The sequence below is a fragment of the Desmodus rotundus genome, chromosome X, assembly GCF_022682495.2.
Source record: "Desmodus rotundus isolate HL8 chromosome X, HLdesRot8A.1, whole genome shotgun sequence".
NCBI classification, from domain to species: Eukaryota; Metazoa; Chordata; class Mammalia; order Chiroptera; family Phyllostomidae; genus Desmodus; species Desmodus rotundus.
This window is the reverse complement of record NC_071400.1, coordinates 41,180,596-41,205,700: the sequence shown is the minus strand read 5'-3', so window position 1 is coordinate 41,205,700 and position 25,105 is coordinate 41,180,596. Positions and strand designations below refer to the sequence as shown.

Sequence of the window (25,105 nt, the reverse complement as noted above, 5' to 3'; positions counted from 1 at the left end):
TTGGTTATTTCATTCCTTCTGCTCTCTGTGGGCTTTGTTGTTCCTCTAGTTCTTGTAGATTTAGGGTTAGGTTGTTTATTTGAAATATTTCTGTCTTTTAGGAAAGGCCTGAATTGCTAAGAACTTCCCTCTCCGGACTGCATTCACTGTGTCCCATAAGTTTGGGGCTGTTTTGTGTTCATTGTCTTTTGTTTCCAGAAATATTTTGATTTCTTCCTTGATCTCATTTTTAACCCATTCTTTGTTTAATAGCATGCTATTCAATCTCCATGAATTTGACTGTTTTTGAATTGTTCCCTTGAGGTTGGTTTCTAGATTCAGGCTCTTGTCGTCTAAGAAAATGCTTAATATAATTTTCAGTTTTCTTGAATTTGTTGAGGGTTGCTTTGTGTTCTATCATGTGGTCTATCTTTGAAAATGTTCCTTGTGCATTTGAAAGTAATGCTTATTTTGCTTCATTGAGATGAAAGTTTCTATGTATATCTGTTAAGTATATTTGATCTTGGGCTTTGCCACAATGCCACAATTTCCTTGCTGATATTTTGCTTGGAAGATCTGTCCATTGTTGGCAATCAGGTGTGAAAATCCCCTATTTTAATTGTGTTGCTGTCTGTATCTTTCTTCAAGTCCTCCGAGATTTTTATTACATATTTTGGTGCTTCTATGTTAGATGCATGTATGTTTCCAATGTTTATGTTCTTGTTGGATTCTTCCCTTGAGTATTATGAAGTATCCTTCTCAGTCTCTTTTTATGGCCTTCTTTTGAAGTCTCTTTTGTCTGATATAAGTATTGCTGCCCCAGCTTTTTTCCCTGTCCACTTGCTTGGAATTTTTTTTTCATCCTTTCACTATCAGTCTTTGTAAGTCTTTTGTTTTGAGGTGGGTATCTTCTGGGCAGCATATGTTCGGGTCATGTTTTCTTATATATTTGGCTACCATATGACTTTTGATTGGAGCATTTCATCCATTTCCATTGAAGATTACTATTTATAGATACTTGTTCATTGCCACATCTCCCTCTTTATACCTGGAACACTGGAATATTTGAAGTAAGCCTTTTCTTAGTCTATACTGTGGTACTGAAATTGAAGCTTAGTTGACGATATCTCACATAACGTTAAAAAAAAAGATTGTCCCCATTAAAAAACTAACAAAAATAAAAATAAAATTTCTCTGGCTGGTGTGGCTCAGTGGATTGAGCACCTGTGTGTGAACAGGAGGGTTGCCAGTTCAGTTCCCGGTCAGGGCACATGTCTGGGTTGCTGGGTAGGTCGGGCCCCCAGTAGGGGGGCAGGCGAGAGGCTACCACACATTTATGTTTACCTCTCTCTCTTTAAAAATAAATAAATATAAACAAATCAACAAACAAATGTTGGAAAGCATGCGGAGAAAAGGGAACCCTAGTACATTGTTGGTGGGAATGCAGACTGGTGAGGCCACTGTGGAAAACAGTATGGAATTTCCTCAGAAAACTAAAAATGGAACTGCCCTTTGACCCAGCAATTCCACTGCTGGGATTATACCTAAGAACCCTGAAACACCAATCCAAAAAAACCTGTGCACCCCAATGTTCATAGCAGCACAATTTACAATAGCCAAGTACAGGAAGCAACCTAAGTGCCCATCAGCAAACGAGTGGATCCAAAAACCATGGTACATTTACACAATGGAGTTCTATGCAGCAGAGAGAAAGAAGGAGCTTCTACCCTTTGCAACAGCATGGATGGAACTGGAGAGCATTATGCTAAGTGAAATAAGGCAGGCCATGAGGGACAAATACCATATGATCTCACCTCTAACTGGAACATAATAAATAGAAGAAAAAAGGAAACAAAATCTACCCAGAGACATTGAAGTTAAGAACAATCTAACAATGGTCAGGGGGGAGTGGGTAGGGGACAGTGAGGAGAGGGGATTATAGGAACTACTATAAAGGACACATGGACAAAATCAAGGGGGTGGGTGGAGGTGGGGGAGGGAGGTGGGTTTGGCTGAGGTGGGGTGGAGGGGTGGGGAGAAAATGCAGACAACTGTAATTGAACAGCAATAAAAAAAGTTTAATAAAAAAGTAAAAATATATAAATAAATATGAAAATCAATAAATATTTTTAAAGTTTTTAAAATAGAGAGTCCTACATGCTTTGTGCAAAAATTAAGACAGTTGTACAGAAAATACAATGTTAAATTTTCTCCCTTCATTCCTTTTCTAGCCCAACTTTTCAAAATTAACCACTTTTATTTTTTAATGTTGTTGAAGTACAGTTATATCCATTTATCCCCACCATTCCCCCCACACCAGCCATCATTTTTCCATATTTTTATATTTAGTGTGTATTTAATATTTTAACATTAGGAATTGAATGTATTATAGTTATTGTTCTGTAACTTTTTATCTATGTAATATATCATTGGCATTTTTCCATAACTTTTTATGTGGTATAAGCTTTGTCATTTAAAAAACCAAATAGCAAACAAATTTTTGATGTTTTGTGATTTATACTCAATAGGTAAATGAATAATTTTTGGTGGAATACATTATAGCTGTCAAGAACTTTAGATAGAAGTATGGACTTCAAGTGTAAATGTAGAAAGTTTGGGTATTTGTTATTTTTTACAGCAAGAAACACTATAGCATAACTTCTAGATATTAGTATATGAACATTATTTTATAGCTTTGAGAGGCTGTGTGAGGCTTGTCTGACCAGATAAGTTTGGTAGTGTTTGTGCAACAATGGAGGATGTTTGCCCACCATGGGTAAAGTTTGTTTGTGGTCCCAGGTGATTTTTAGATAATATTGGAACAATCAGTCCAGATACTTGGCAATCTTAAAACAATGCCTTTCTTCAGACTGTCTGCTTTAAAACATGGAATTCCAAGCCTTGGTGTTTTAATCCCGCCTGTCATTATTGGTGTCCCAAATCATTCCATGAAGCTCATGAAGTCACTGGTACCCCCATAACTTTCCCTTTGGAATAGTATTGCCTAGTTTAGATTTATAATACTAAATAAATAACTCTTGCCATATTAGGCATTATAGGAAGACTTAAGATGCCCATAGTAAATTGCATACTTGATAAGCAAAAAGCTATTATCATAGCCCACAAGCACTCAGATTTGAGGTGGTATATGAAATTATATATAGTTGAAGAATGAAAATGACACCTCTAAATATTCATTAATGGGATATATAGTCTCACCTTCCTTTATTTTATTCATAGATACAACTTGGAATGAACAGGAAAAGCCTGAACTCTTTACAGATGACTTTTGTAATGCATGCAGAGTAGTGCTACAGTTTGAATCACAAAGGATTTCACATTATGAGGTAGGTTAAAAAGAATGGGAACGGAGTCCAAAGTAGGTTTTTAAATGTAGCAGATAAACTTCCCATGTTATCTTTTTGGATTCTGTGAAGCAGGTGATATTATTTCCCTTTGATGGATAAGGAGACTGACTCAGAGAGGGACAGTAACTTTCTAGCTTAAGTTTGGGGAATTAGAGTTTAAACTTAGCCTTATTTACTACAAAGATTGTCTTATTTTCTTCACACCATTTTGTATCTCTGTATTCATCAAGCCACTACTATATCCTTCATGTCTTTGTAGTAAATGTAAGGAAAACTGTTAATGTGAATTAAGAGCTATTATAGAACTCCAGAGGCTTCCTTTACAGTAAGTGAAGGCTATAAAAACAAAATGAACCAGTCTTGCACTTGACTTAGCCACATGGTTTTTGCACAGAAACATAGAATTCTAGAGGTAGACGTTTAGTGTTCTTATCTTTTGGGTTTTTTTAATTGTTCAGTTACAGTTTTCTGCATTCCCCACCCACCATTCCCCCCAACCCCAGCCAAATCCCCTTCTTTTGGGTTAAAGAGCTGAGACTCAGAGAGAGATTCTCCATAGCTAGCATTGTCATGGCTAAACTTAAAAATTATTTCTTGTGATTTCGTATCTAGTGTTTTTTCATTTGCTGTTGCATGCCATTTCTATATCATATGATGAGCTACTGGATTGTTTTACATATCTGCTATCTGGGTCACTAAAAGTACTAGCTATATTTTCTTAAAAGAAATAGAATGCCAGCTCTAGTTCTTAAAAACACCTTATCTCATTTTGCTCATTGCAAATCTTATTAGCAACTATCAGACAAGTCCTTATCTTCATTGGGATTCAATTAGTATAATTACAGATAGGCAAATTGTGTTGGCTGCAGATTGAAAGGATTTAGGATCAAGACTTAACTCCATTGTTGTGGAACCCTGAGCAAGTCACTTTACCTCTCTGAGCTTGTTTCTTGAACCTGTAAAATGGGGGCGGTAAAATCTTAATATACTTGTGAAAATTAAATGAAAACAAATATGTGAGTGTGTCTACCTCATCCTCAGACTCCATAGCTCTAAGATTTAGAGTTAGTAAAAAGTGGCATGCAATCCAGGGGCTCTATAATAATTGTAGTTGGAACCATTTGAATTTAAATTTGAAAAATAACTTTTTGTGGGCTTATGCAGTACTATTCAGTTAACAAAATTTACAAAACATAAGAAAGTAAAAATCAATCATAGTCTATCATTTGTATTGTTTAACATCTCTTTTGCTTATATGATTCCAGTATGTTTTCTGAAAACACAGACACATTTTTTAAAAGAGAATTGTATATGTTGTTTTGTACTTGTTTTTCATTTAAGAGCATATTCTGAACATTTTGTCCTATCATTACATCTTTTTTCTTCTTTTATATTATTTTAATGACTATAAATCACTCTATTATATAGTGTAGTGTATTTTTAATTTAAATTTCAATGCTACCTGTAGTTTGGTGTTTAAAGCTTGTTAAGTTGTCAAATCAAAACTATGCATGACTTTCCATGGATTCTGAAAAGGTGTTTTTTTTCTCTTTTAGTATGCAGCTTGGTTAATAGTGTTAGACTATCTCAGTATAGTAGTTATTGTGTATGTAAAAAAAAAGCAGTTCTGCAGGAGTTTTGAATTTTAATGAGGTTTTATTTATACATGTTTAAGAAACCGCTCTCTGTACTTTTGTCATATAGATATCTAATATTTTTTCTAATACTCTTAAAATTTTATTTTTTATGTTAAAGTGTTTAATCTATCTGGTATTGATTTTCACATATGGAGAGTGGTAACATTTTACAAATACAGATAGCCAGGTGTCCCAGCCATCCTTGCCTCACTGATTTTAATGACACCTCTTTCATGTACTAATTTTCATGTATATAATATATGTGAGTGTGTGTTTTCAGTCTATTCTGTTTTAGTATTTCTCTGTTTGCCTGTGTCTACAATAACTTCAGGTTATTACTGTAGATTTAAAATAAGTCATGATATCTAGTAGGGAAAATTTTATATGATAAAAATATCATCATGAAAGTTAAAATACAAACCACATATTTAGTCATATTTATAACTCATGTAACTAACAAAGGATTAGTGTCTAGAATATATATGTATAAAGGACTTATACATCAATTAGAATAAAAAACAACTCAATAGAAAAATGAGAAGGTAATATAAACAGGATAATAGATGAGATAGATATCCAACTTCACTAGTAATCATACATGATATGAAAGTTAAAGTGATAATGAGCTATCTTATCAAAACCATAATGCTGGCAAAATTAATATCTAATAGCACTTAACATTTTGGGAGTATATAGGAAGACAGAAACACTCACATACACTGTATTTGGAGCTGCTATGTGCTTCAACATATATGGAGAGAAATTTTATAATACTTACTGAAACTTGAAAAATCCTTATACCTTGTAAACTAAGAACTTCTCCTCTAGTAATCTACTTTGAAAGAACTCTTTGACATGTATACCAGAAGATAAGTTTACATATGTTCAGTACATAAATGCTTGCAATAGCAAAATAAATAAAAACATAACTGCTTTCAGTGGCATATGGAGTGGAATATTATGCAGCATGTAACATGAATGAACTACAGCTATATGGATCAATATGGGTAAATATTAGAAATGTAATATTGAGTTTATAAACAGCAAGTTGAAAAAAGGTATGAACAGAATTATTCCATATTCATAAAGATTTTTAGATGACAATAGTATATAAAACTGTTTATGGGTACATGCATATGTAGTAAGAGAATAAAAGCATGAAAGGAAATGATACAGACTCAACTTTAAGATAATGGTTATTTATGGTGAGAGAGCAAGGAGAAAAGGATTATAGACATGAGGAGATAGGACTGTATATGTAAAATTTTACCTCTTTTAAAAAGGAGATCTGAAAGAAATATAACAAAATGTTAAAACTGGATAGTGGGTATGGGCTTCAGCTATATTATTTCTTGTGCTTTTCTATATGATGAATATATTTTATTTAAAATTCTGTAGAGAGAGAGTGATAGACTCACAGTATGTGCTCAGGAATGTTAGTTTCCCTTCTACCTACACTGACATTTTTGTGGTTCTTATGTATTTTGTTATATGTTTGTTCAGAGATTTTAGAAAAACACAGAAGGGTTAATTTCCTTACAAAAAGAGAATTTAGGAAATAGGCAGTGCAGGGCTGATACTGCAGCTCCATGGCATCATTAGGCACCCAGGCATTTTCTGTATTTCCGCTCCTATGAATTAGTTTCTGTCCTCAAGATCCCCCATTGTCCCAGATGACTGTTGGAACTCTGACTTTTATATCTCAATTCCAGAAGTAGGAGGAAAGATTAGAAAAAGGGCTTATCCCCCACCCTGTTAAGGAGACTTCCAACAAGTTCCACCCAAAACTTACAACCTACTGGCCAGAATCTAGTCACACGGTTCTATCTTGCTGAAAGGGAGGCTGGAACGTGCAGTTTTTCAACTGGTTACATTGACTAAGAGGAAGAAAATTGATATTAGACAACAACTAGGAGTCCCTGTCAAAAATAAGATCCTAAATGTTACTGGCGTCTAAATTATAGCATTATTTTCACTTTTCACTGAGATTTAGAGATTTGAAAGTATGTATAGCTCTTTCATAAACTTGGTATGCACCAAATACATTACAACTCACTAATGCCCTCAAATTCAAAGAGGTATAAATTTGAGGTGCCTCTGTTATTGAATAAATAAAGTCATATTATATCTTTTTTCAGAGTGAAAAACATGCTCAAAACGTTAGGTTTTATTTTCAAATGTATGGAGAACAAAATGAAGTGCCTAGTAAAAAAATGAAGATGGATGTTAGAAATTTTCAGGTAAGTGTCCTATGTTGATGTTGTAATTCTAAATTTTGAGTTATTGTATCTTTCTAACAAGATTGTCCTTATTTCAGGTTCATAAGAGTGAAGTAGTGAACAGAAACAAATTTTGTGATCTTTGCAATATGATTTTTAGCTCTCCAGTTGTTGCTCAGTCTCACTATGTGGGGAAAGTTCATGCTAAAAAATTGAAGCAGTTAATGGAGGAGCATGATCAGGTATCTCCATCAAGATTTCAGCCAGATATGGGTAAGATTATGTTTACTTCTTTAGCTTCAATACAGGGTTTCTCTATCATTTTCCCCAACTCTGTCATCCATTTTTTCTCAGAGAGACTTAAACTCTAAGAAAGTCTATTGATTTATATTGATTCTTCTTCTTCTGCCCAGTTAATCTCTTTCTGTGTTCTTTTCATTTATTGTGGAGATTATAATTGTTAGCTGAATTTTAAGATATGTTTTGACTTGTCCTTTTCATCTTATTAAATCCAAATAAAAGCAAGTGATTCTCTATGTTGCTATAAAGAATAAAGAATAACCAGCCTGAGCTCTTCAGTTTCTAATCAAATCATAGCTCCTTACTTCTTCCCATTAGCATCTATCTCATTCTTGTTTTGCTTTAGTACTTTCCAGAACATTATCTTATATGTGGGTTCAGACCCCATAATATAGTTACGGTGCAGCATTTCCTGGCTATAACTGTAGGCAAAAAAAAAGTAAGTTATGGGGTCTCCTTTTACTCTTATTGCTCCTTTCTTTCTCCTATGAATATAAAGAAAAAGTATGTCTCTGACTAGTGTAGCTCAGTGGATTGAGCACAGGCCTGCAAACCAAAGGGTCACTGGTTCAATTCCCAGTCAGGGCACATGCCTGGGTTGCAGGCCAGGTCCCCCAAGGGGGGCACATGAGAGGCAACCACACTTTGATGTTTCTCTCCCTCTCTTTATCCCTCCCTTCCCCTCTAAAAGTAAATAAATAAAATCTCTTAAAAATCATTATATAACAAAAAGAAAAAGTATGGCAGCATCATCAGTCAATAGTTATTGAATACTTATTTTATGCTAGATCCTAAAGATATACCAAACTATAAAGCATTGCCTCTTTCCTTCTTCCAGTGATGTCGGACCACAAGTACATGAGAGATTTGACCCAAAGATCTCACTTGTGGCCTGAAGTGGCAGAGTATACCATGGAAAACCTAACATGTACTTTGAAAAATTTGTATGCTAGTACAAAGAATAAGATAATGAATCTCTGGAATAAATAATTTACCACATTTTTACTAGCTTCAGCAATTAAGGAATACATCGTGCCTGGCATGGAAATTTTACCAACATTAATTTCCAACTGATAGTATAGGCCTCATCCAGCATTAAAACATATTGTCTTAATAAATGAAACCAGAATTATTATAAAATTTATTCTAGTCTCTCTAATTTTTATATTTTTCTTTTTCTGCCTATCATTCTAAAATGGGTCAGAATCAGTGTGCCCTACAAAGGAAAGTATCTTGTAAAGCCTTATCTTCAGCCACCCAAACGCATCAATTCGGGCTCAGACAGGAGACTAAATGAAGGAGCTCTGAAATAACTGTAATTGTGAAATCACATAATTTCATAGCTTTAAACAACTACATACATTTTATTTTGATACAGACAATAAGTCTGGACTACATAGATGACTTACTGTGCTGCTCAAGTGCAGCAACTTAGTATTTGGTACCATCTGTTTTACTCTCAATAATTTTAAGAACCATCCTAAGACAGTTCTCATGCTTTGATTGATTTTTCCAATTAATATAATTAGTAAATTCCTGATGCTGAACATCCCTTCCTGTATCTTTGTTGGAGAAACTTGGTGACAAATTTGTATTCATATTTCCTTTCTCACAGAAGGCAGTTCTTTTTAACCCGAGTTCCTTTATCTTACAATTGTGCGAAAAAGTCCAAAGAGAGTGGGTTTTAAAAGAATTCTAAATTTCCCTAATATTTTATAATCAGTGTAGCTCTAATAGCTGAATACATGTTGATCACTTTTCATTATGACTATTTCAGCAGGTGTGCCTATTACTACTTCCGCAGAGTCAACTTTTCTGAAGCCCCTTGCAGTCAAGCCTCCTCCAGGTGGGATTAAAGACAAGACTATGCCTTCCTCTTCCAGCACTGCTTTGGATTTGAATAATCCAAACAAGTATTGCAAGCTGTGCCCTGCTTCCTTTAATAGTCCATTAATGGCCCAACAACATTATGTTGGAAAAAAACACAAACGAAATGAAGCTAAAAAGAAGTTTGTAGACAAGATAAGAGAGAAACCTCTTCTAGCAAAATCAGATGCAAATGGTAAACAGTAAAATATCACAAAACTCTTTCATTGGAAGTTTATATTTTAAAACACATACGGGCTTATATACCTACAGTTTTACTCTTATCGAGTAGGATGTTGTTAGTACTCATGGGATCATAGAATTTTAGGTAAGTAAGGACTTAGAATAAGGACTTAGTTCTGTCTATTGTTTTTTAGGGCATGACAACCAGAACGTTTTAGATCACCCTTATTAATTATAGAATCAAATATAGGTATTTCCATGGTTCCTTGTTGTATCATACATATATAAGGAAATGTTTTAAATTAGTATTGGGTGCTTATACCATTCATTCACTAAGTATGGGTTAAGTGTCTCTTGGGTGATAGAGTAGTCATTCTTGGGAATACAAATGAGAATGGATATACCATTTTGCCAGAGCAAGTTTATAAACTACTTGGGTTACTAATACTTCATTGCAAGTGGCTACAGACATGGATTTCTGTGTACATATTTATGGTAACCAGAGGAATAAAACATCATGGTTCAAAAAAATCTTCTTAGAGGAAATACATAATTTAGATTGGTAAGAGTGGGAAGGAGAGGATGAACAAACGTGCTAAGATGGAGTGACAAGAATTCAGTCACAAGAAGGATTCTAATCCTAATCCAAGTGATCCACTTGCTCTTCTAACCATATTTTTTTTTTTCATTTTTCCCCCACAGGTACCTTCGCACTACTAGTGTATTTTACTCCTTTTTCATATTCCTCCTTTCAATTACTTCTTTTCCTTCACTCACTGTTATTTTTTAATTCTTTCCTTACTAGACTTTTTCTGCTTCATGTGAAAATGTTCATTACTTCCTTCTTCTTGAAGCTCTATTCTTTGTCATATGTAACTCCTTATGCTCTGGTTCTTCTCCTGTGATTCTATATCTTAGCTTTTTTCTTTGGGGGCTCTTTTTAAAATTAATTACCTAAATGTAGATAGTCCCATGGTTCCATTCTTGATCTTACTATGCAAATATGATCTAATCTACCCCCAATTTCATCTCTCATTTGTATGCTTATGACCTTTCTGTCTAGCTTTAGACTCATATATCTATCCACATGGCAGCTGTTACTTCCCCTGGATACCTCATAGCTATTTGAAATCCACACAGTCATTCAAAGTAGAACTGCAGTTAACCATGAATTCTCCAAAATCACCTTCTTCACGTTCTGTATCTAATGAAGCACCAAGCTATGACTGTTTTACCTCCAAAATATTACTTTTACCTTATCTCCAGCCTACTCTTCTCACACTAGTTCAGGCCCTCATCATCTTTCCTAGAGCCTTACTACTCAAAGTATGATTTGTGGCCAACATCATTGGCATCATTTGATAGCTTATTAGAAAAAAAGTATTTCAGGCCTCACTGCAGACCTACTGAATCAAAATATGCATTTTAATAAGACCTCCTAGGTGATATGCACTCAATAAATTTTGAGAAGCATTGTTCTACAATATTGCCACAACCTCCTAACTACTCTCTCTGCCATCAGTTTTATCTCTACAAATCTGTCCTCAATTTAACGACTAGAATGTTCCACCTGAAGTGCATATCTTTCCATATCATTACCCTCCCTTCTTAAAAATTCTTAATTGTTTTTCTGTTTTCTAAGGATAAAATTTAAGCTTGATAGCTCTTTACCACCTTGTCCCTGCCTCCTTCTCCAGGCTTATCCTCTGCTACTTCCTGCCATGATTTCCATAGATTAGAACCTACAAACTCTTTATGGTTTCCAGAAATCATTATGCTATTTCTTATCTCTGTGTCCTTGTTCATGTTGCCATGTTGCCTGGAACACCCCCATGTCCCTCTTGGCGGACTTCTACTCATTCTTTAACATGCTACTTCCTTGGAAGCCTTTTCACTTGCATCAGACGTGTCTTCTGTGCTTCCTTAACCTGCGTTTCTAATTATCTGTCCATGTATCTTTGTCTCCCATTAGAATGTATGGACTTCGAGGGAAGAGACTTCACTTAACTCCTCTATTTCTAGTGCTAGAGATAGAAACTGGCAAGAGTATACCTATCTCAATAGGGATTAGTCTAATATATGAACCAGCGAAGTATTAATTTTCATATATTGAGTGCCAAAGATGTGATTGTACTTCTTAAGTTTCCTACTTAATGTGATTCAACATATCCCCAAAAGTTATGCAGAGATATGAGTTTTTATCCAGGATTTCAAAAAATGTTGGTTTATGCAAGTGTGGAAATAGAAGTCACAGGGCATGTGAAAGTAGTAGATGTTGGAAGAAATGACAAACTTCCACTTGGTAGAGGGTTGTTTTTGTTTTGTTTTGTTTGTATTGTTTGGCTGAGGGTATCTGAAATAAGTGGCTTCTAGTTTAGTAGCATTAGGTAAATTTGAAACTGAGTCAGCTATGAGAAGTGTTGTACTCTAAAGGGAGGATCATTTTAGTAGTCTGAAGTTTCAGGGGTATTAGAATAAGGGAAAGAGGATTTGGGTTATCTTTTCATCTGGCTGGGAGAGGATGCTGATCATCAGCATAATTTAATCCATTCAGTGAAGTCATTTTCCATGAGCTTCTGAAGCTAGAGCTCGAAAAGAGATTTTCAACCTTGCCTTAACATTCCATTTTTGAGAACAGTAACTGTTTGGAGATTAAAAAGTAGCTGGAGAATTTAAATTAGCTAGTGAGAATTTCAAAGAATGGTAACATCAGAAGCCCATATTACAAGTGAGCAAGCGGTAAGACAAAAACCATTTAACACGTGCCAGCTTAACTATTTCACTCTCCAGCCGTTTTCTCCCTTCTTCCTGTCACTGCCTTCTTTTCCATCTGCTATTGTTTATGTTTTTACTATATCTCTTTCTTCTTCACTCTCACTATTTCCTCATGTCCCTCATCCAGTCCAGATCTTATTAGCACAGGAATGGCTACCATAACGATATGGAACTAAAGTATGTATGTATTTTTTATTGTATTTGTTTTGTTTACCTTACTAATCTCTAGCCCCATTATTGCACTTAGATGTCTCATCTTCACCTGTAACTCAACATATCTAAAATTGAATTAATAATGTCCACTAAAACCAACTTGAATTTCCTGAAACCAACTTGAGTTTTCTGTCTTTGCCAGTAGTACCACTATTTGTCACCTACACTAGAATCTTTGAGGGCATTTTTTACTTCATAATTCCCTATATCCTTGCCCATCAGGCAGTGTTACCAACTTTTCTTAGAACTATTTCTCCATCCTGTATCCTTCCTTTATATTTCCACTACAAGCATCTCACACTTCAATGCTGTAACAACCTTCTGAAAGGCTTTACTTATACCTCGTTATTCTCTCATTCCCTAATAGCAAGATTTCAACCCTGGATCAGTTGCACGGTTCCCTGTTTCTACTTTTATATTCAGGATACTGAGTGATGTTATAGAAAATTATGTAGGGTAAATTGGGTACCTCTACAGAGTCTTGGTATCCAACCGCATGGACTTTTGGTCCTACTTAATCCTTTCATTTTTCTCTCAGCAGTGATTTTTAAATCTACACCACTCTCTAAGATACCCTTCCACAGTTCTATTCTCCCCCTCCTCATACCTGTAAGGCAAGCTTATTCCTTATTTCATCAAGAAAAAATTGGCCATTAAATATGTATTACCAAGTCTCTTGCCTCAACCAAATTATCCCTTAACCATGAGATCCCCTTTAACTGCTACACTTTACCCTTCCCTTCTTAGCCAAGTTTTTGTTGTTTTTTCAAATATGTACATCTTCAGTTACTCAACTCACTGCCATTTGTTGACACACATTTCCCTAGCTCTCTACAACACTGTTCCACCACTCCACTCAGAAATGTTCCTCACAGGGTCATGGTGACATCTAAATTTCTAAATCCAATGTACAGCTTTACTGCATTTACTAATCTTTTCTCTTTTAAAATCTCTGCTTTCTTAGCTCCTTTGACATTACTCTCTCCTATTCATTCTTATAACTCTGTCCTTTATTTTGTGACCTTTACATGGCCCCCCTCCTTCTCTATCATCCTAAAGAGTGGTACTTTTCAGGGTTTTATCATTGTGTTGTTATTCTAATGCCCACCCATCCATTCTCCTCAGAAGATCTCATCCACTCTGATTATTTTAACTACTCCCATGCTCTGACTTCTCCAAAATTGCTCTAACTTATCTTCTACCTTTCAAACTCCTATATCTAACCGCCTGTTGGACACATTTACATGGAAATATAACAGATATCCCAGATTCTGTGTATCCAAACTCAAACTCACCATTGCTTATTCTCCCACGTCCTAAAATAACATTTCCTTCTGACATTCCAATTTTAGTTAATAGGATCACCACCCACTCAGGTGCCAAACTAAGATGCTGAGAGTTATTTTAGACTCCTCAATATTTCTCCTTTCCCCTTATCTCCAACATTCATTTAGTCACTAAGTTTTGCCAGTTCTAATGCTAAATATTTAAATATTTCACTAATCTCCCTGTTCTTCTCTGCCCCTACTGTGACCTTTCTAGACCATTCCAATCTCTTGCCTGGTGTAGTATACTTATATAACTATAGTCTCCTTATTTCCAAGCTTGCTTCTGTCAAAGTCATCCTTCATACTGTAGCTAGAGGAGCAATTTCTCTAAAACATACAGTTGACCATTTCACTTAATGCTTAAACTGCTTCAAGGTTCCCAATGAACAAAATAAAAAGGCTGGGTTCTTTAGCATAACTTACAAATCTCTCTCTAATCTGACACCGTTTTGCCTCTCCCATCTCTCCCCCTTATATTTAATTCTACAACAATTCCATATTATTAAGGAGTTCCTTTAGCCATGGCTGGTGTGGTCCAGTGGATTGGATGCCAGCCTGTGAACCAAAGGGTCACCAGTCCAATTCCCAGTCAGGGCACATGTCTGGGTTGTGGGCCAGATCCCCAGTAGGGGGCAAGCAAGAGGCAACCACACATTGATGTTTCTCTCTCTCCCTTTCTCCTTCCTTTTCTTTCTCTCTAAAAATAAATAAATAAAATATATATTTTTTAAAAGAAGTTCTTTCAGATACTTCTGTGGGTTTTTTTTTTTCCTTTTTTTAAATTAAATTTATTGGGTTAACAATGGTTTCAAGTCTACATCTATGATACATTATCTGTATTGCATTGTGTTTCTACCACCCAATTTAAATATCCTTCTGTCACCATATATTTGACCCCCTTTGCCCTTTATTCTCCCCATCCTCCTCTCCTGTGATAACCACTGTTGTCTGTGTGTATGAGTTTTTGTTTATTTGCCCTGTTCATTTGATGCTTTCACTTTTATGTCTCATATACGAGTGAAATCATAGGGTTGTTTTCTTTTTACTTTTTCTGTCTGATTTATTTTGCTTAGCATGATATTCTCAAGATCCAACCATGTTGTCGCAAATGGCAATATTTCATCTTTTCTTATGGCTGCATAATTTTCCATTGTGTACATATATGTGCCACATCTTCTGCTATTTTAATGTTATTTACTCTGCTTGTAATGCTCTTCTCAAGTCTTTCATCAAGTTAACAATTTTTTTCTTCCTTCCAAGTTTAACGAAGGAATCATTTCTTCCAGTATCCCTCTTCAGATTCCTGTAATGTTCTCACTGCCTGCCTCTGCTTCTTTGAGCTCCCGTACATGTTAGCACACCTCTACTACCTTTTAACAAATGAGATTGAAATCCCCTGTTCACATATCTTTATCACTTGGATTTGTGAACAACCTGCCCATTTTGTTCATCTTGTACCCTTAGGATCTAGCATGTTGCTTGGTGCCACGTTGGTGCTCAATGTTTATTGAACAGATTATTTGAATTCAACACATCATGCCCATTTCTGTCTCTGCCATACCTGGTACTGCTTTCATCTTCTGGAATGCCTGTATCTGCTTTCCTTACAGTTCAAATCCTTGTTCTCTAAGATATGTCATGACTTCCCTCACTGCTCTAGCTCTTGGTATCATTCCCTTCCTCTGCTTTCTCATGGACTTTACTGTTCACTGACAATTGCATTAACTATAGCTCCTTAATTGAAATAGCCTCCTTGAGACATAGGATTATATTTTATTCTGCAATATTCTTCTCAGTGTTTTATATGGCAATGACTGTATAGTTTTCCTCAATTCATATTTGCTAATTGTTTATTGAGAGCAATGTCTTATAAAGAGATAAACATAGATCCAGAGGCATATTCGAAGTTACTTGCCTAGTTGCACCTCAGATTCTACAGGTATAAAATGAAAATAAGGCTTCTTCATAGTATTGAAAAAGGATGAAATAAAGCAGTATATATGGTGTCCATCACAGAATAGGTTCTCAACAAATGTTAGTTTAAAAAAAATGTTTTGTTTTCCTATCATAACATTAAAAAACATGTAAATTACACATGTTTTATTTTTCTTCATAAACCTAATCCCATATTAATTGTATTTTTGCTTATACATTTCTCTCAATTGATTTTTCTCAGTTTAAGACATTGGACCCATGGTTCTCATCCTTGACTGCATATTAAAATAATGCAGGGGGCTTTTAGAAATTCCAGTGCTCGGGCCATCTCTCAAATCAATTAAATTAGAATCCCTGAGACCTACACATTAGTATTTTATTTTCTCTTTTTTAACTACCCAAGTGATTGAAATGTAGAGCCAAGATTGAGAACCACAATGTTAGACTATAAAGACAAACAGCACTTCTCATATATATGCTTTGAAAACAAATACCTTAATTGAGGGAGTTACGAGATTGATCTATGATTGGGAGAAATGTGGGCCCCACAAGTGGTTATGGAAGATTCTGAAAGGTACAAGATGCAAAGAAACTTGAGTTTCTGGGTGAAGTCAAAAACAAGGAATCGTAGCAGGGCTGAGGGCAACAAAGGTGGACAGGGCCGAGGGGAAGATTCAAATGTGGGGGGGGGCGGTCGAGAGTGTAAGAAACATATGGTTGAAAAAAGAAACATATGGAGGCAGGTGCCAGGAGTATTAGACCAGGAATTTTGATATTGGGACCAATAAATAAGCTTTAAATCACAGAAAGGGTTACACCATTTTTATATATTATTTTCTGAGATGTCAATAGCTTAGAAAAAGATAAGGTGTGCGAAAAAGACAATGGCTAAGTCAATAGTAATGAGACCACATTTTCAGAACTGCCTCTGGATATTTCATGTGTGATCTGCTGCTCCTCTAAACTCTTATATTACCTATATTATAATCTTCTGATACAATTTTTAAGAAACAGTAGAGGAACTGAGAAGAACATTATATACCATATACTTTATAACTCTAAACAAATATGTTAAACCTCTGAAATATAATCTGAGTTCATAATTATAATGAATATCTTTAGCTTGATAATCAAGGGCAGTGGTACTCAACAATGGTTGCCCAGAAAAATGGTTTAGAATGCTTTCAAAAAGTCAGAAAGCCTGATTCCACTCTTCTGATTTAATGGGTCTGATGTGGACTGCAACATGAAAAGTATTAAAGTTCTCCATGTGGTTGTAATGTGTAACTAACATTGAGAAACATTAATTTAGAGGAAACTGAGACTTTTGCTTATCTTGCATATCTTGGATGCCCTCAAAGTGTATAGTATTGACCAAGCAAATCTGAGCCTTAATTTTCACACCTGTTAAATAAGTATAGTAATAATTTCCTGTAAAGTGTTGTGAACATGCAGAGTCCTGAATTTAGTCCTTAGCTTTGCAAGAAGTCCAGAATCTTCCCTGGCTGGTGTGGCTAAGTGGATTGAGTGCCGGCCTGTAAACCAAAGTGTCACCTGTTCGACTCCCAGTCAGGGCACATGTTTGGGTTGCGGGCCAGGTCCCCAGTAGGGGGTGTACGAGAGGCAGCCACACATAGATTTTTCTCTCACTCTCTTTCTCCCTCCCTTCCCCTCTCTCTGAAAATAAATAAATAAAATCTTTAAAAATTATTTTAAAAAACAAGTCCAGAATCTTCAGAGTTGATCACCTTCAAATTAGGGACTCACCAAACCACAAACAGACTTGAAAGATGCTGACAAATAACTAAGGAACTGGGAAGTATTCCCTTGGTGCATTTCTCACACATTTACTGATAACCATAACCAAGGGTATCATTAAAATCCAAATTCCCTGCCCCAGAGGCAGCCAATCATGTTCTCTGGGGCAAGGGCCCAGAGATCTATAGATTAAACTTACACTCCAGGTGATTCTTACCGGAGAAGTCTGGGAAACATTGCAGTTTAAGTTAACACACTGTCATTCTGGTATTGACTTACAGTAAGGGGGCATATATAAAGGGTGAAACAAAAGTAGCTTTAGAGTTTGTGTGGGAAATATTATAATAATTAATAATAATATAAGAATAAACTCTGTTTCATGTACTAATACCTGTAAACCTACTTTTGCCCCACCTTGTATATATTTCTAGTTCTCAGGGTTTAAAAAAATATCCGGGGTGTCCTCTTTTTGATACCAAAGAATATGGGGAACCAAATTATAATCAGTAAGTGACTGTGTGAGCACAGGATCAAAGCACTGGGAGAGAAGATAGTTTTGAGGAATTATTCATTCAAATTTTGGCATAACCTGCTGAGCTCTTCTGGGCCCATCCATAGAGTATATGTCAGGAGTGCATAGAGTCTTCATGTTCTTCAAAGTCAGCATCTCTTTCCCCTTGCCAGTAGTCTCCTGTTTCTATGAACAATCTTTGCTTGGGAAAGGTCAATATACTTTGTAATGATTATTTGCATATCCTTTACATGATTGAGTTGTTGCTTGATTTCAAAGATGATCTTGCTTGATCCTAAAATTTCTGCAACCACCAATTTATTTTATTACCTCTTTTTTTAGGGTATTTATTTTTAACTTATGAAATTTATTAATTTGCTTCTTATGACCAAAGAAAAGTGGAAAGATGATGAGATGAAGAAAGTAAAAATTAATTTGTCCTGTTTCCAATTCTACCTAGGAAGCAGAATATAGCTAATATACCTATTCTGTAGCTATTGGCTCTTTTAAAGTGGTAACTAGTAGTTTTGTTTTAGAATTTTGCTTTCAGCTTTTGTCCTGATAGTGGGTCTCATTAAACCTCTGTCCTTTCTAAAATCTGTCTGTGGAAATTACTTTTGGTAAACTAATGTACTACATCATTTCAGATAACAGTGTGAAAATTTGCTTTTGTCTTTAATCTTTTGGGGTATTTCAGGTTTTGGTTGAGTGTAAAGATAATTAGGATCAAACAAAAAGAGGTTGGTTGGGGGTTTAGAGGCAAAGGTCCGTTCATTGGGCATGCTAAATTTAAAGTGCCTGCTATACTCCCACATAGTAACAATAAGCAGGCAGATAGCAGATTTTTAGGAAAAAGGCCAAGGCTAGAGAAGCAGTGTGCTATCATGTAAAGAATTCTGGGCTTTAAATTAGGAGATGTGGGCTCTGAAAGGATATCTCTATTACTATCTCTGTGACTTTGATAAAGTCACTTGACCTCTCTGGGCCTTACCTTTAAATTGGAAAAGTACAAGTAGATGATATCTAGTAAATTCATGTCCACCTGTGTGATTCTAAGTGTATCCATACTAACCTTTTTAACTTGAACTCTGTTTTTTCAGCATTTAGTACAAGAACCTATGTTTGTCATATTTGCAATATCACGTTTACATCATTAGACATGTTCCGGTCCCATATGCAAGGAAGTGAGCATCAAATTAAGTAAGTATTTTTTTTGCCAAAATGCTCCTGTGATACCAAAGAGAGGGGCTTCTGTCAAGTACTCTTGCATGTTTTTTACAAATTTTCTAGGCAATAATTTCCCTATGAGTTAATCCTGTGTATGGTTTGTGGTATTTGTAACACATTACATGCTAGTATAATCCCCCAGTAAGTTCTATAACCATGATAGTATACTGGCAGAGCTTGTTAACTGGCACTCTTTCTTACCAGACAGCATTGTCCTCCTCTGGTGAAATTATTAAAGGCTCATTCTCTGGCTAACCATATACATTCAAATAATCCCTGGTAGGTTGTATTAATTTCAGGGACTTGGTGACCTGGTCATCATTCTTCTGGTGAAGTATAGTGGTTAATAACAAAGGTCTTTCTGTTAGACCTGGAATGGATTACCAGATCTATCTCTCTATCAAGTATGTAACTTTGGACAGCTCTGATATAAAGTGGTTTTAATGAAATATAAAAATATGTGTAAAGTGTCTGGCCTGGAACATAGTAGGAGCTCAATAAATATTTATTCCATTCCATTATTTTAAGAAAGAGAGGATTGAGTGGACAATTGGGGACTGGATAAGTCAAGTAGCAGGACAGAGGGTCACTTAGCTATTATATATTGGTTTGTTACTTTTAAAGTCAAATCATAGTATTACATGATTTTATTCTTGTTGAAAAGAATTATACTATTGAATCTAAACACTTAGGAACTAAATTGTCTGACTTACCAAATTAACCTTCATTTAGACTTCTAAAAAAATCTCAGTGTCCCAGAATAAATAGCCACCATATTTAAAAAATCTATACAAGGACCTGAGTAACCAAAACTTTTAAAACAGCATGACATTCAGATGAGACCATCTTGAGGACATTAAATATTATTGGTCCTTTCCCACACATCCCAACTTGTCTTACACTTTAAGTACTATAATAATATTAGATATGTCTGCTTCTTTGTACCCATCTTCCCAGGCCTGAAAATGTTTCTATGTGTAAAATATTGTGAGGTACCTGGGAGGTATCTGACTGTCCTTGTTGCTGCTTTTTGGCATAAAAGTCATGATTTATAGCTTTTATATTGAGGTAGGTTTTTAAATTTTGGGCTTTTGTTGTTTTTTGGTTTTTTAGACTACTGCTTTTGAAAGCAAAGAAAATATTCAAATAAAATAATCCAGTAATGACAACTTTCTATGGTCTTCTTTGCAGAGAATCCATTATTATTAATCTAGTGAAGAATTCAAAGAAGATGCAAGACTCTTACCAAGATGGAAGTGAAGATTACATCAAAGTGCAGAAAGTCAGAGAACCAAAGCCCAAGACTTGTTTCAGAAAGATGGAAGAGAGTTCTTTGGAAACCCGTGGGTACAGAAAAGTTGTTGATTCCCGATCCAGACGTAGAATGTATGAACAAAGACACCCACGTGAGACTTTCCGGACATACCCAGAATCAAATAAAATTTCACAAACAGTCGAAAATCAGTTACCTCATTACTTACCTGCTTATTCAAAGAAGACATATGACTCTTTCCAAGATGAACTGGAAGATTACATCAAAGTGCAGAAAGCCAGAGGATTACATCCAAAGACTTGTTTCAGAAAGATAAGAGAGAATTATATGGAAACACATGAATACAGAGAAGTTGATTCTAGACCCAGACAAAGAATGTATGAGCAAAGATTTTCAGTTCAGTCTTCCCATACCTACCAGCGACCATATAATATTTCACCAGTGGAAAACCAGTTACATTATTGGTTACCAGCTTATTCAAATAGGGCGTATGACTCTTTCCAAGATGAACTGGAAGATTACATCAAAGTTCAGAAAGCCAGAGGACTACATCCAAAGACTTGTTTCAGAAAGATAAGTGACAGCTCTACAGAAACCCGTAAGTACAGAGACATGGTTGATTCCAGACCTAGATATAGAATGTCTGAGCAAAGACTCCCATTTGAGACTTTTCAGACCTACCCAGAATCTTACAATATTTCACAAGCAGTGGAAAATCAGTTACCTCATTGCTTACCAGCTCATGACAGCAAGCAGAAATTAGACTCTATGACCTACAGTCAACCCACCAGAGATTATTTTGCAGAAAAACCAGTACCCCTAAGCCTTAGTCAGCAAGAAAATAACTCTGGCTTATACAGTATAGAATCAGAAGTTTACAAGCACCTCTCCTCGGAAAAAAATACCAGTGACCCTCAAGGAGGTCATAAACGGAGACATCAGAAGAGAAGAAGGCATCTGCAGGAAGGTGAAGAAAAGCCAGAGAAAGAGCAGTCCAAGCATAAAAGAAAAAAGAGTGATGGGGATATGGAAATAGACAAGGACAAGAGCATCCGACAAAAGAAAAGAGATAAAGTAAGTGTCAGTTCAGGAAAGCTTAAGCACCGAAAAAAGAAAAAAAGCCATGGTATAACCTCTGCGAAAGAAGAACGTAAGCACAGGAAAGAGAAAAAGAAATCTGTTGAAGAAAAGACGGAAGAGGAAATGCTTTGGGATGAATCTATACTTGGGTTTTGAACTTCAAATTTTATTTACCCAAAGATACATTAAACACATAAGAATATGGATTTAGACAAACATTCAGTAAAGAAAAAGAGAGGTGCATACAGTCAGTGTCAGTTCAGGAAAGTTTTTTGTATGTGTGTAAAAATTGAAACTGAATTAAAAGAAGAAACAAGCAAGCCTAAACCTAGATGTTGAGAAAGAACATAAGAACACAAGAACATGACACAAAAGGAAACCTGATGAAGAAGATACAAAAGAGTAAATGCTTTGGGATGAGTCTGTTCTGGGAATTTAAATTTTTAATATTGTTTACCCAAAGATGCAATGAAAAACTAAGTTAAGAAAATCGACTTGGACAAAAGAGCATTAAATGAAGGAAAAGAGAGGCGGATGCAGTCAGTGTCAGTTCAGGAAAGCTTTTGTTAATGGAAATAAAGTGAAGCAAAGAATAAACAAGCCTAACTATAGTCTCTAAGAATATAAGATGGTAAGAACACAAGAACATAAGAGAAAAGGAAACTTGTTGAAGAAAAGACAGGAGAGTCATTCTTTGGGATGAATCTACTTATGGATTTTGAACTTTTTACTTTTGCTAACTTAAGGTTGAATTAAAGAAACAAATCGAAGAGTTTGGCTCCATTAAATTCATGTTATTTGAGTTTCCTAAGTGGACAGTGACTTGAACCTCTAAAAAGAGCCAAGTGATATAAAAGTATTCAGTATGCCTTTCTGTCAAGTTACTTTTCCTCATTTTCCTTAAAAAAAAAAAGAGAGAAATTACGTATTTCTTACATACAATGTAATTTTCCTTAATGAAGTTGTCTCTATTTCTATTCATCAGATTGCTGTGATAGTGAATTATTTACCCATGGGAGATAATCTATTTTAAGTGAAAGAATTACCAGGCATTACAGAATCCATTCTCTGTTTGGGTTTGTGTTGGTGTTGTTGGTGCTTTATTACTATTGTGTCTTTGTTTATGTTTCTGGATTTTCTCCAAGAAAAATTTATGAAGAGATTTAGACTGACTTCTTTGTTTGTTAAATCTAATTTGCAGTGTATTTTTGTATTTTGTAGTGCTGAAAGTGGAAAATGAAATAGTCTATAATAATCTTAGACAATATATAGTTTTAAAAGTACTGATACAAAGTCAGTCTCTATTCTGGAAATGTTTATATTATATTAAAGTGTTTTCTACATATTGTTTTATGTAAATGATAATTTCCCAGCCAAAGATTATTTTACTTTGAAAGTGAGAGGGGAAATAAACAGTTTGTACCTCTGGGGAGATCACATTATAAAGCTGTAATAATTTTACTTCTTCTACATCTTGCTTAGTAGAAGCCAATATTCAGACTTAAGCTCAGTTTTAAGATAGAGAAGTACAACTGACTATATACTTAAAGCTGAAGAAGGAAGAATTTATAAGTGAGAATGGGCTATGAGGGTACATTATCTTTAAATTGTTTCATCTTGCTTATTTTTTTACTCTAGTGTTCCCCTTTTTTATGATAAGCACCTCCTGTAAGCATTTGAACATCGCCATAGTATAGAAGTAGTGATAGCCTGAGAATCCAAATCTGGTTGCAGTAGTACCGTCAAGTTTCTGTGTGACCTTGTGGCAATACCATGAGAATTCAACATGGAGTCACTAGGGACAGGAAAAAATAGGCTATAGTATTCCCTTGATGTGCTCATCCTATCAAAAAGTAAATAAATTTAGATGGTGATGTATGTGCACTTAGGCAAGTCATTTAATAGTTGGTTTTTCTTGCAATTTGAATAAAATGGTAAATATGAGCTGAAGCACATTGTGATTGGTTGGGTTTATATCTGGTTGAATGAATAGCCCAGAGGGAATTTAGATGGTACCCAAATTAACTTTTATTCCACAAGCCTATAGGTATAAGATTATTTGGTGCTATATTATCACTTTCCCTGTTTTTAACACATCTGATATACTGGAGAAAAGGGGAAAGAAGAACCCCAGTCAAGCAAATAGATTGTCAATTAGCCAAAAAATGAAAAATTCTCTTTTCTGAACATACCAAGACAGCAAAATTTTTTCATAAAAAGAATGTGAGCCAATATAAATTGTAAGCATTATTTTTTTTAAAGATTTTATTTATTTATTTAGTTAGTTTTAGACAGAGGAGAAGGAAGGGAGAGAGGCATCGATATGTGGTTGCCTCTCACGTGCCCCCCACTGGGGATCCTGCACGCAACCCAGGCATGTGCCCTTATTGGGAATTGAAGCAGTGAACCCTTGGTTTGCAGGCCGGCACTCAATCCACTGAGACACACCACCCAGGGCAAATTGTGAGCATTTTTAGACTTGATAAGTTCTGTTGCAGAAGTCCATTTTGTGTTTAAATCTGGGGGATGGGAATTCAAAACTATATGTCGTAAGAATCTTCACTAAGATACCAAATCACTGTGATCTTTTCAAAATAACTTAAATAGATCAATAATTCATTAAAATTAGCCACACAGTTTTAACCAATACTGGGTAAATCACACAAATTTTAAACATTAAAATCATTTAAATTGGGAGGTGTGGCAAGTTGGAGGAGGGAAAAAGGTGTGGTGTTGAATATTATTGAGAGGGTCAGCAGTGAATTACTCTAGAAAATGGTTTTCAGAAATTTTAGGACAAAGAAAGACTTTAGGACAAAAATACACTTCGTGTTATGCCACCATAGAATACATTTTCTGTTACCCAGAAAGTGTTGTTTCCCGGTTGAGGCTGGGTAGAAGGACCTGTGCCCAACTCTGGCACATTTGCTTTGCTCCCAACCTCTGCCTCTGAGCACTTGGAGGTAAGAGTGTAAGTCAACAGACATATGCAGGATCCAAAATGAACTCCGCTTCTGGAGTTAAGTGCCGAGTCTAGTAAGATGAAATTTAATGAATGTAATTATTAAATCCTGCATTTGGCTATGGAAGACACTATAAAAACATATGTGAGGAGACATAGTTAAATATATTACATGTGGAAACAGTGTCAGGATTTTTATTACATGCTTGGTTTGAAAGAGTAGTATGCTCATCCAGACCTAAGATCACATACGCTCTAAGGCAAATTTTGAAGTCAGTATTCAGACAAGTCAATTACTAGCTTATACCTTCATAGGTATATTCTCTACTGAATAGAAGGGAGACAAAGGCAAATCTGGCTGAATTTGGAAAATGATTTTCAATACTTGGAGCTATAGAAAAAATTGAATTGACTATCTTTTCATGCAAATAAGAAGAAATGACTGTCAGCACTGAGACAAGAAAGAACCTGAGAAAAACATGAGAGCATCT

At 35.4% G+C, this 25,105-nt stretch overlaps 1 protein-coding gene across 6 annotated transcripts in view; it reads left to right on the top strand.

Annotated features, from left to right (window-relative positions):
* ZMAT1 (zinc finger matrin-type 1) overlaps positions 1–23,592 on the top strand; it is a 61,617-nt gene extending 38,025 nt beyond the window's left edge. Inside the window, exons 2-7 of one of the 6 annotated variants that reach the window (XM_045186577.2) lie at positions 3,220–3,326; positions 7,123–7,224; positions 7,302–7,476; positions 9,308–9,565; positions 19,173–19,272; positions 20,491–23,592. In XM_045186577.2, the coding sequence (XP_045042512.2) occupies positions 3,220–3,326; positions 7,123–7,224; positions 7,302–7,476; positions 9,308–9,565; positions 19,173–19,272; positions 20,491–21,808 (2,060 nt within the window). In that variant the 3' untranslated portion in view covers positions 21,809–23,592. Of the gene's footprint in view, positions 1–3,219; positions 3,327–7,122; positions 7,225–7,301; positions 7,477–9,280; positions 9,566–10,458; positions 12,509–19,172; positions 19,273–20,490 lie in introns of those variants that run through there. The other 5 variants (XM_045186576.2, XM_045186578.2, XM_045186574.2 and 2 more) reach the window with 5 other exon arrangements.
* Positions 23,593–25,105: the final 1,513 nt, after the last annotated feature.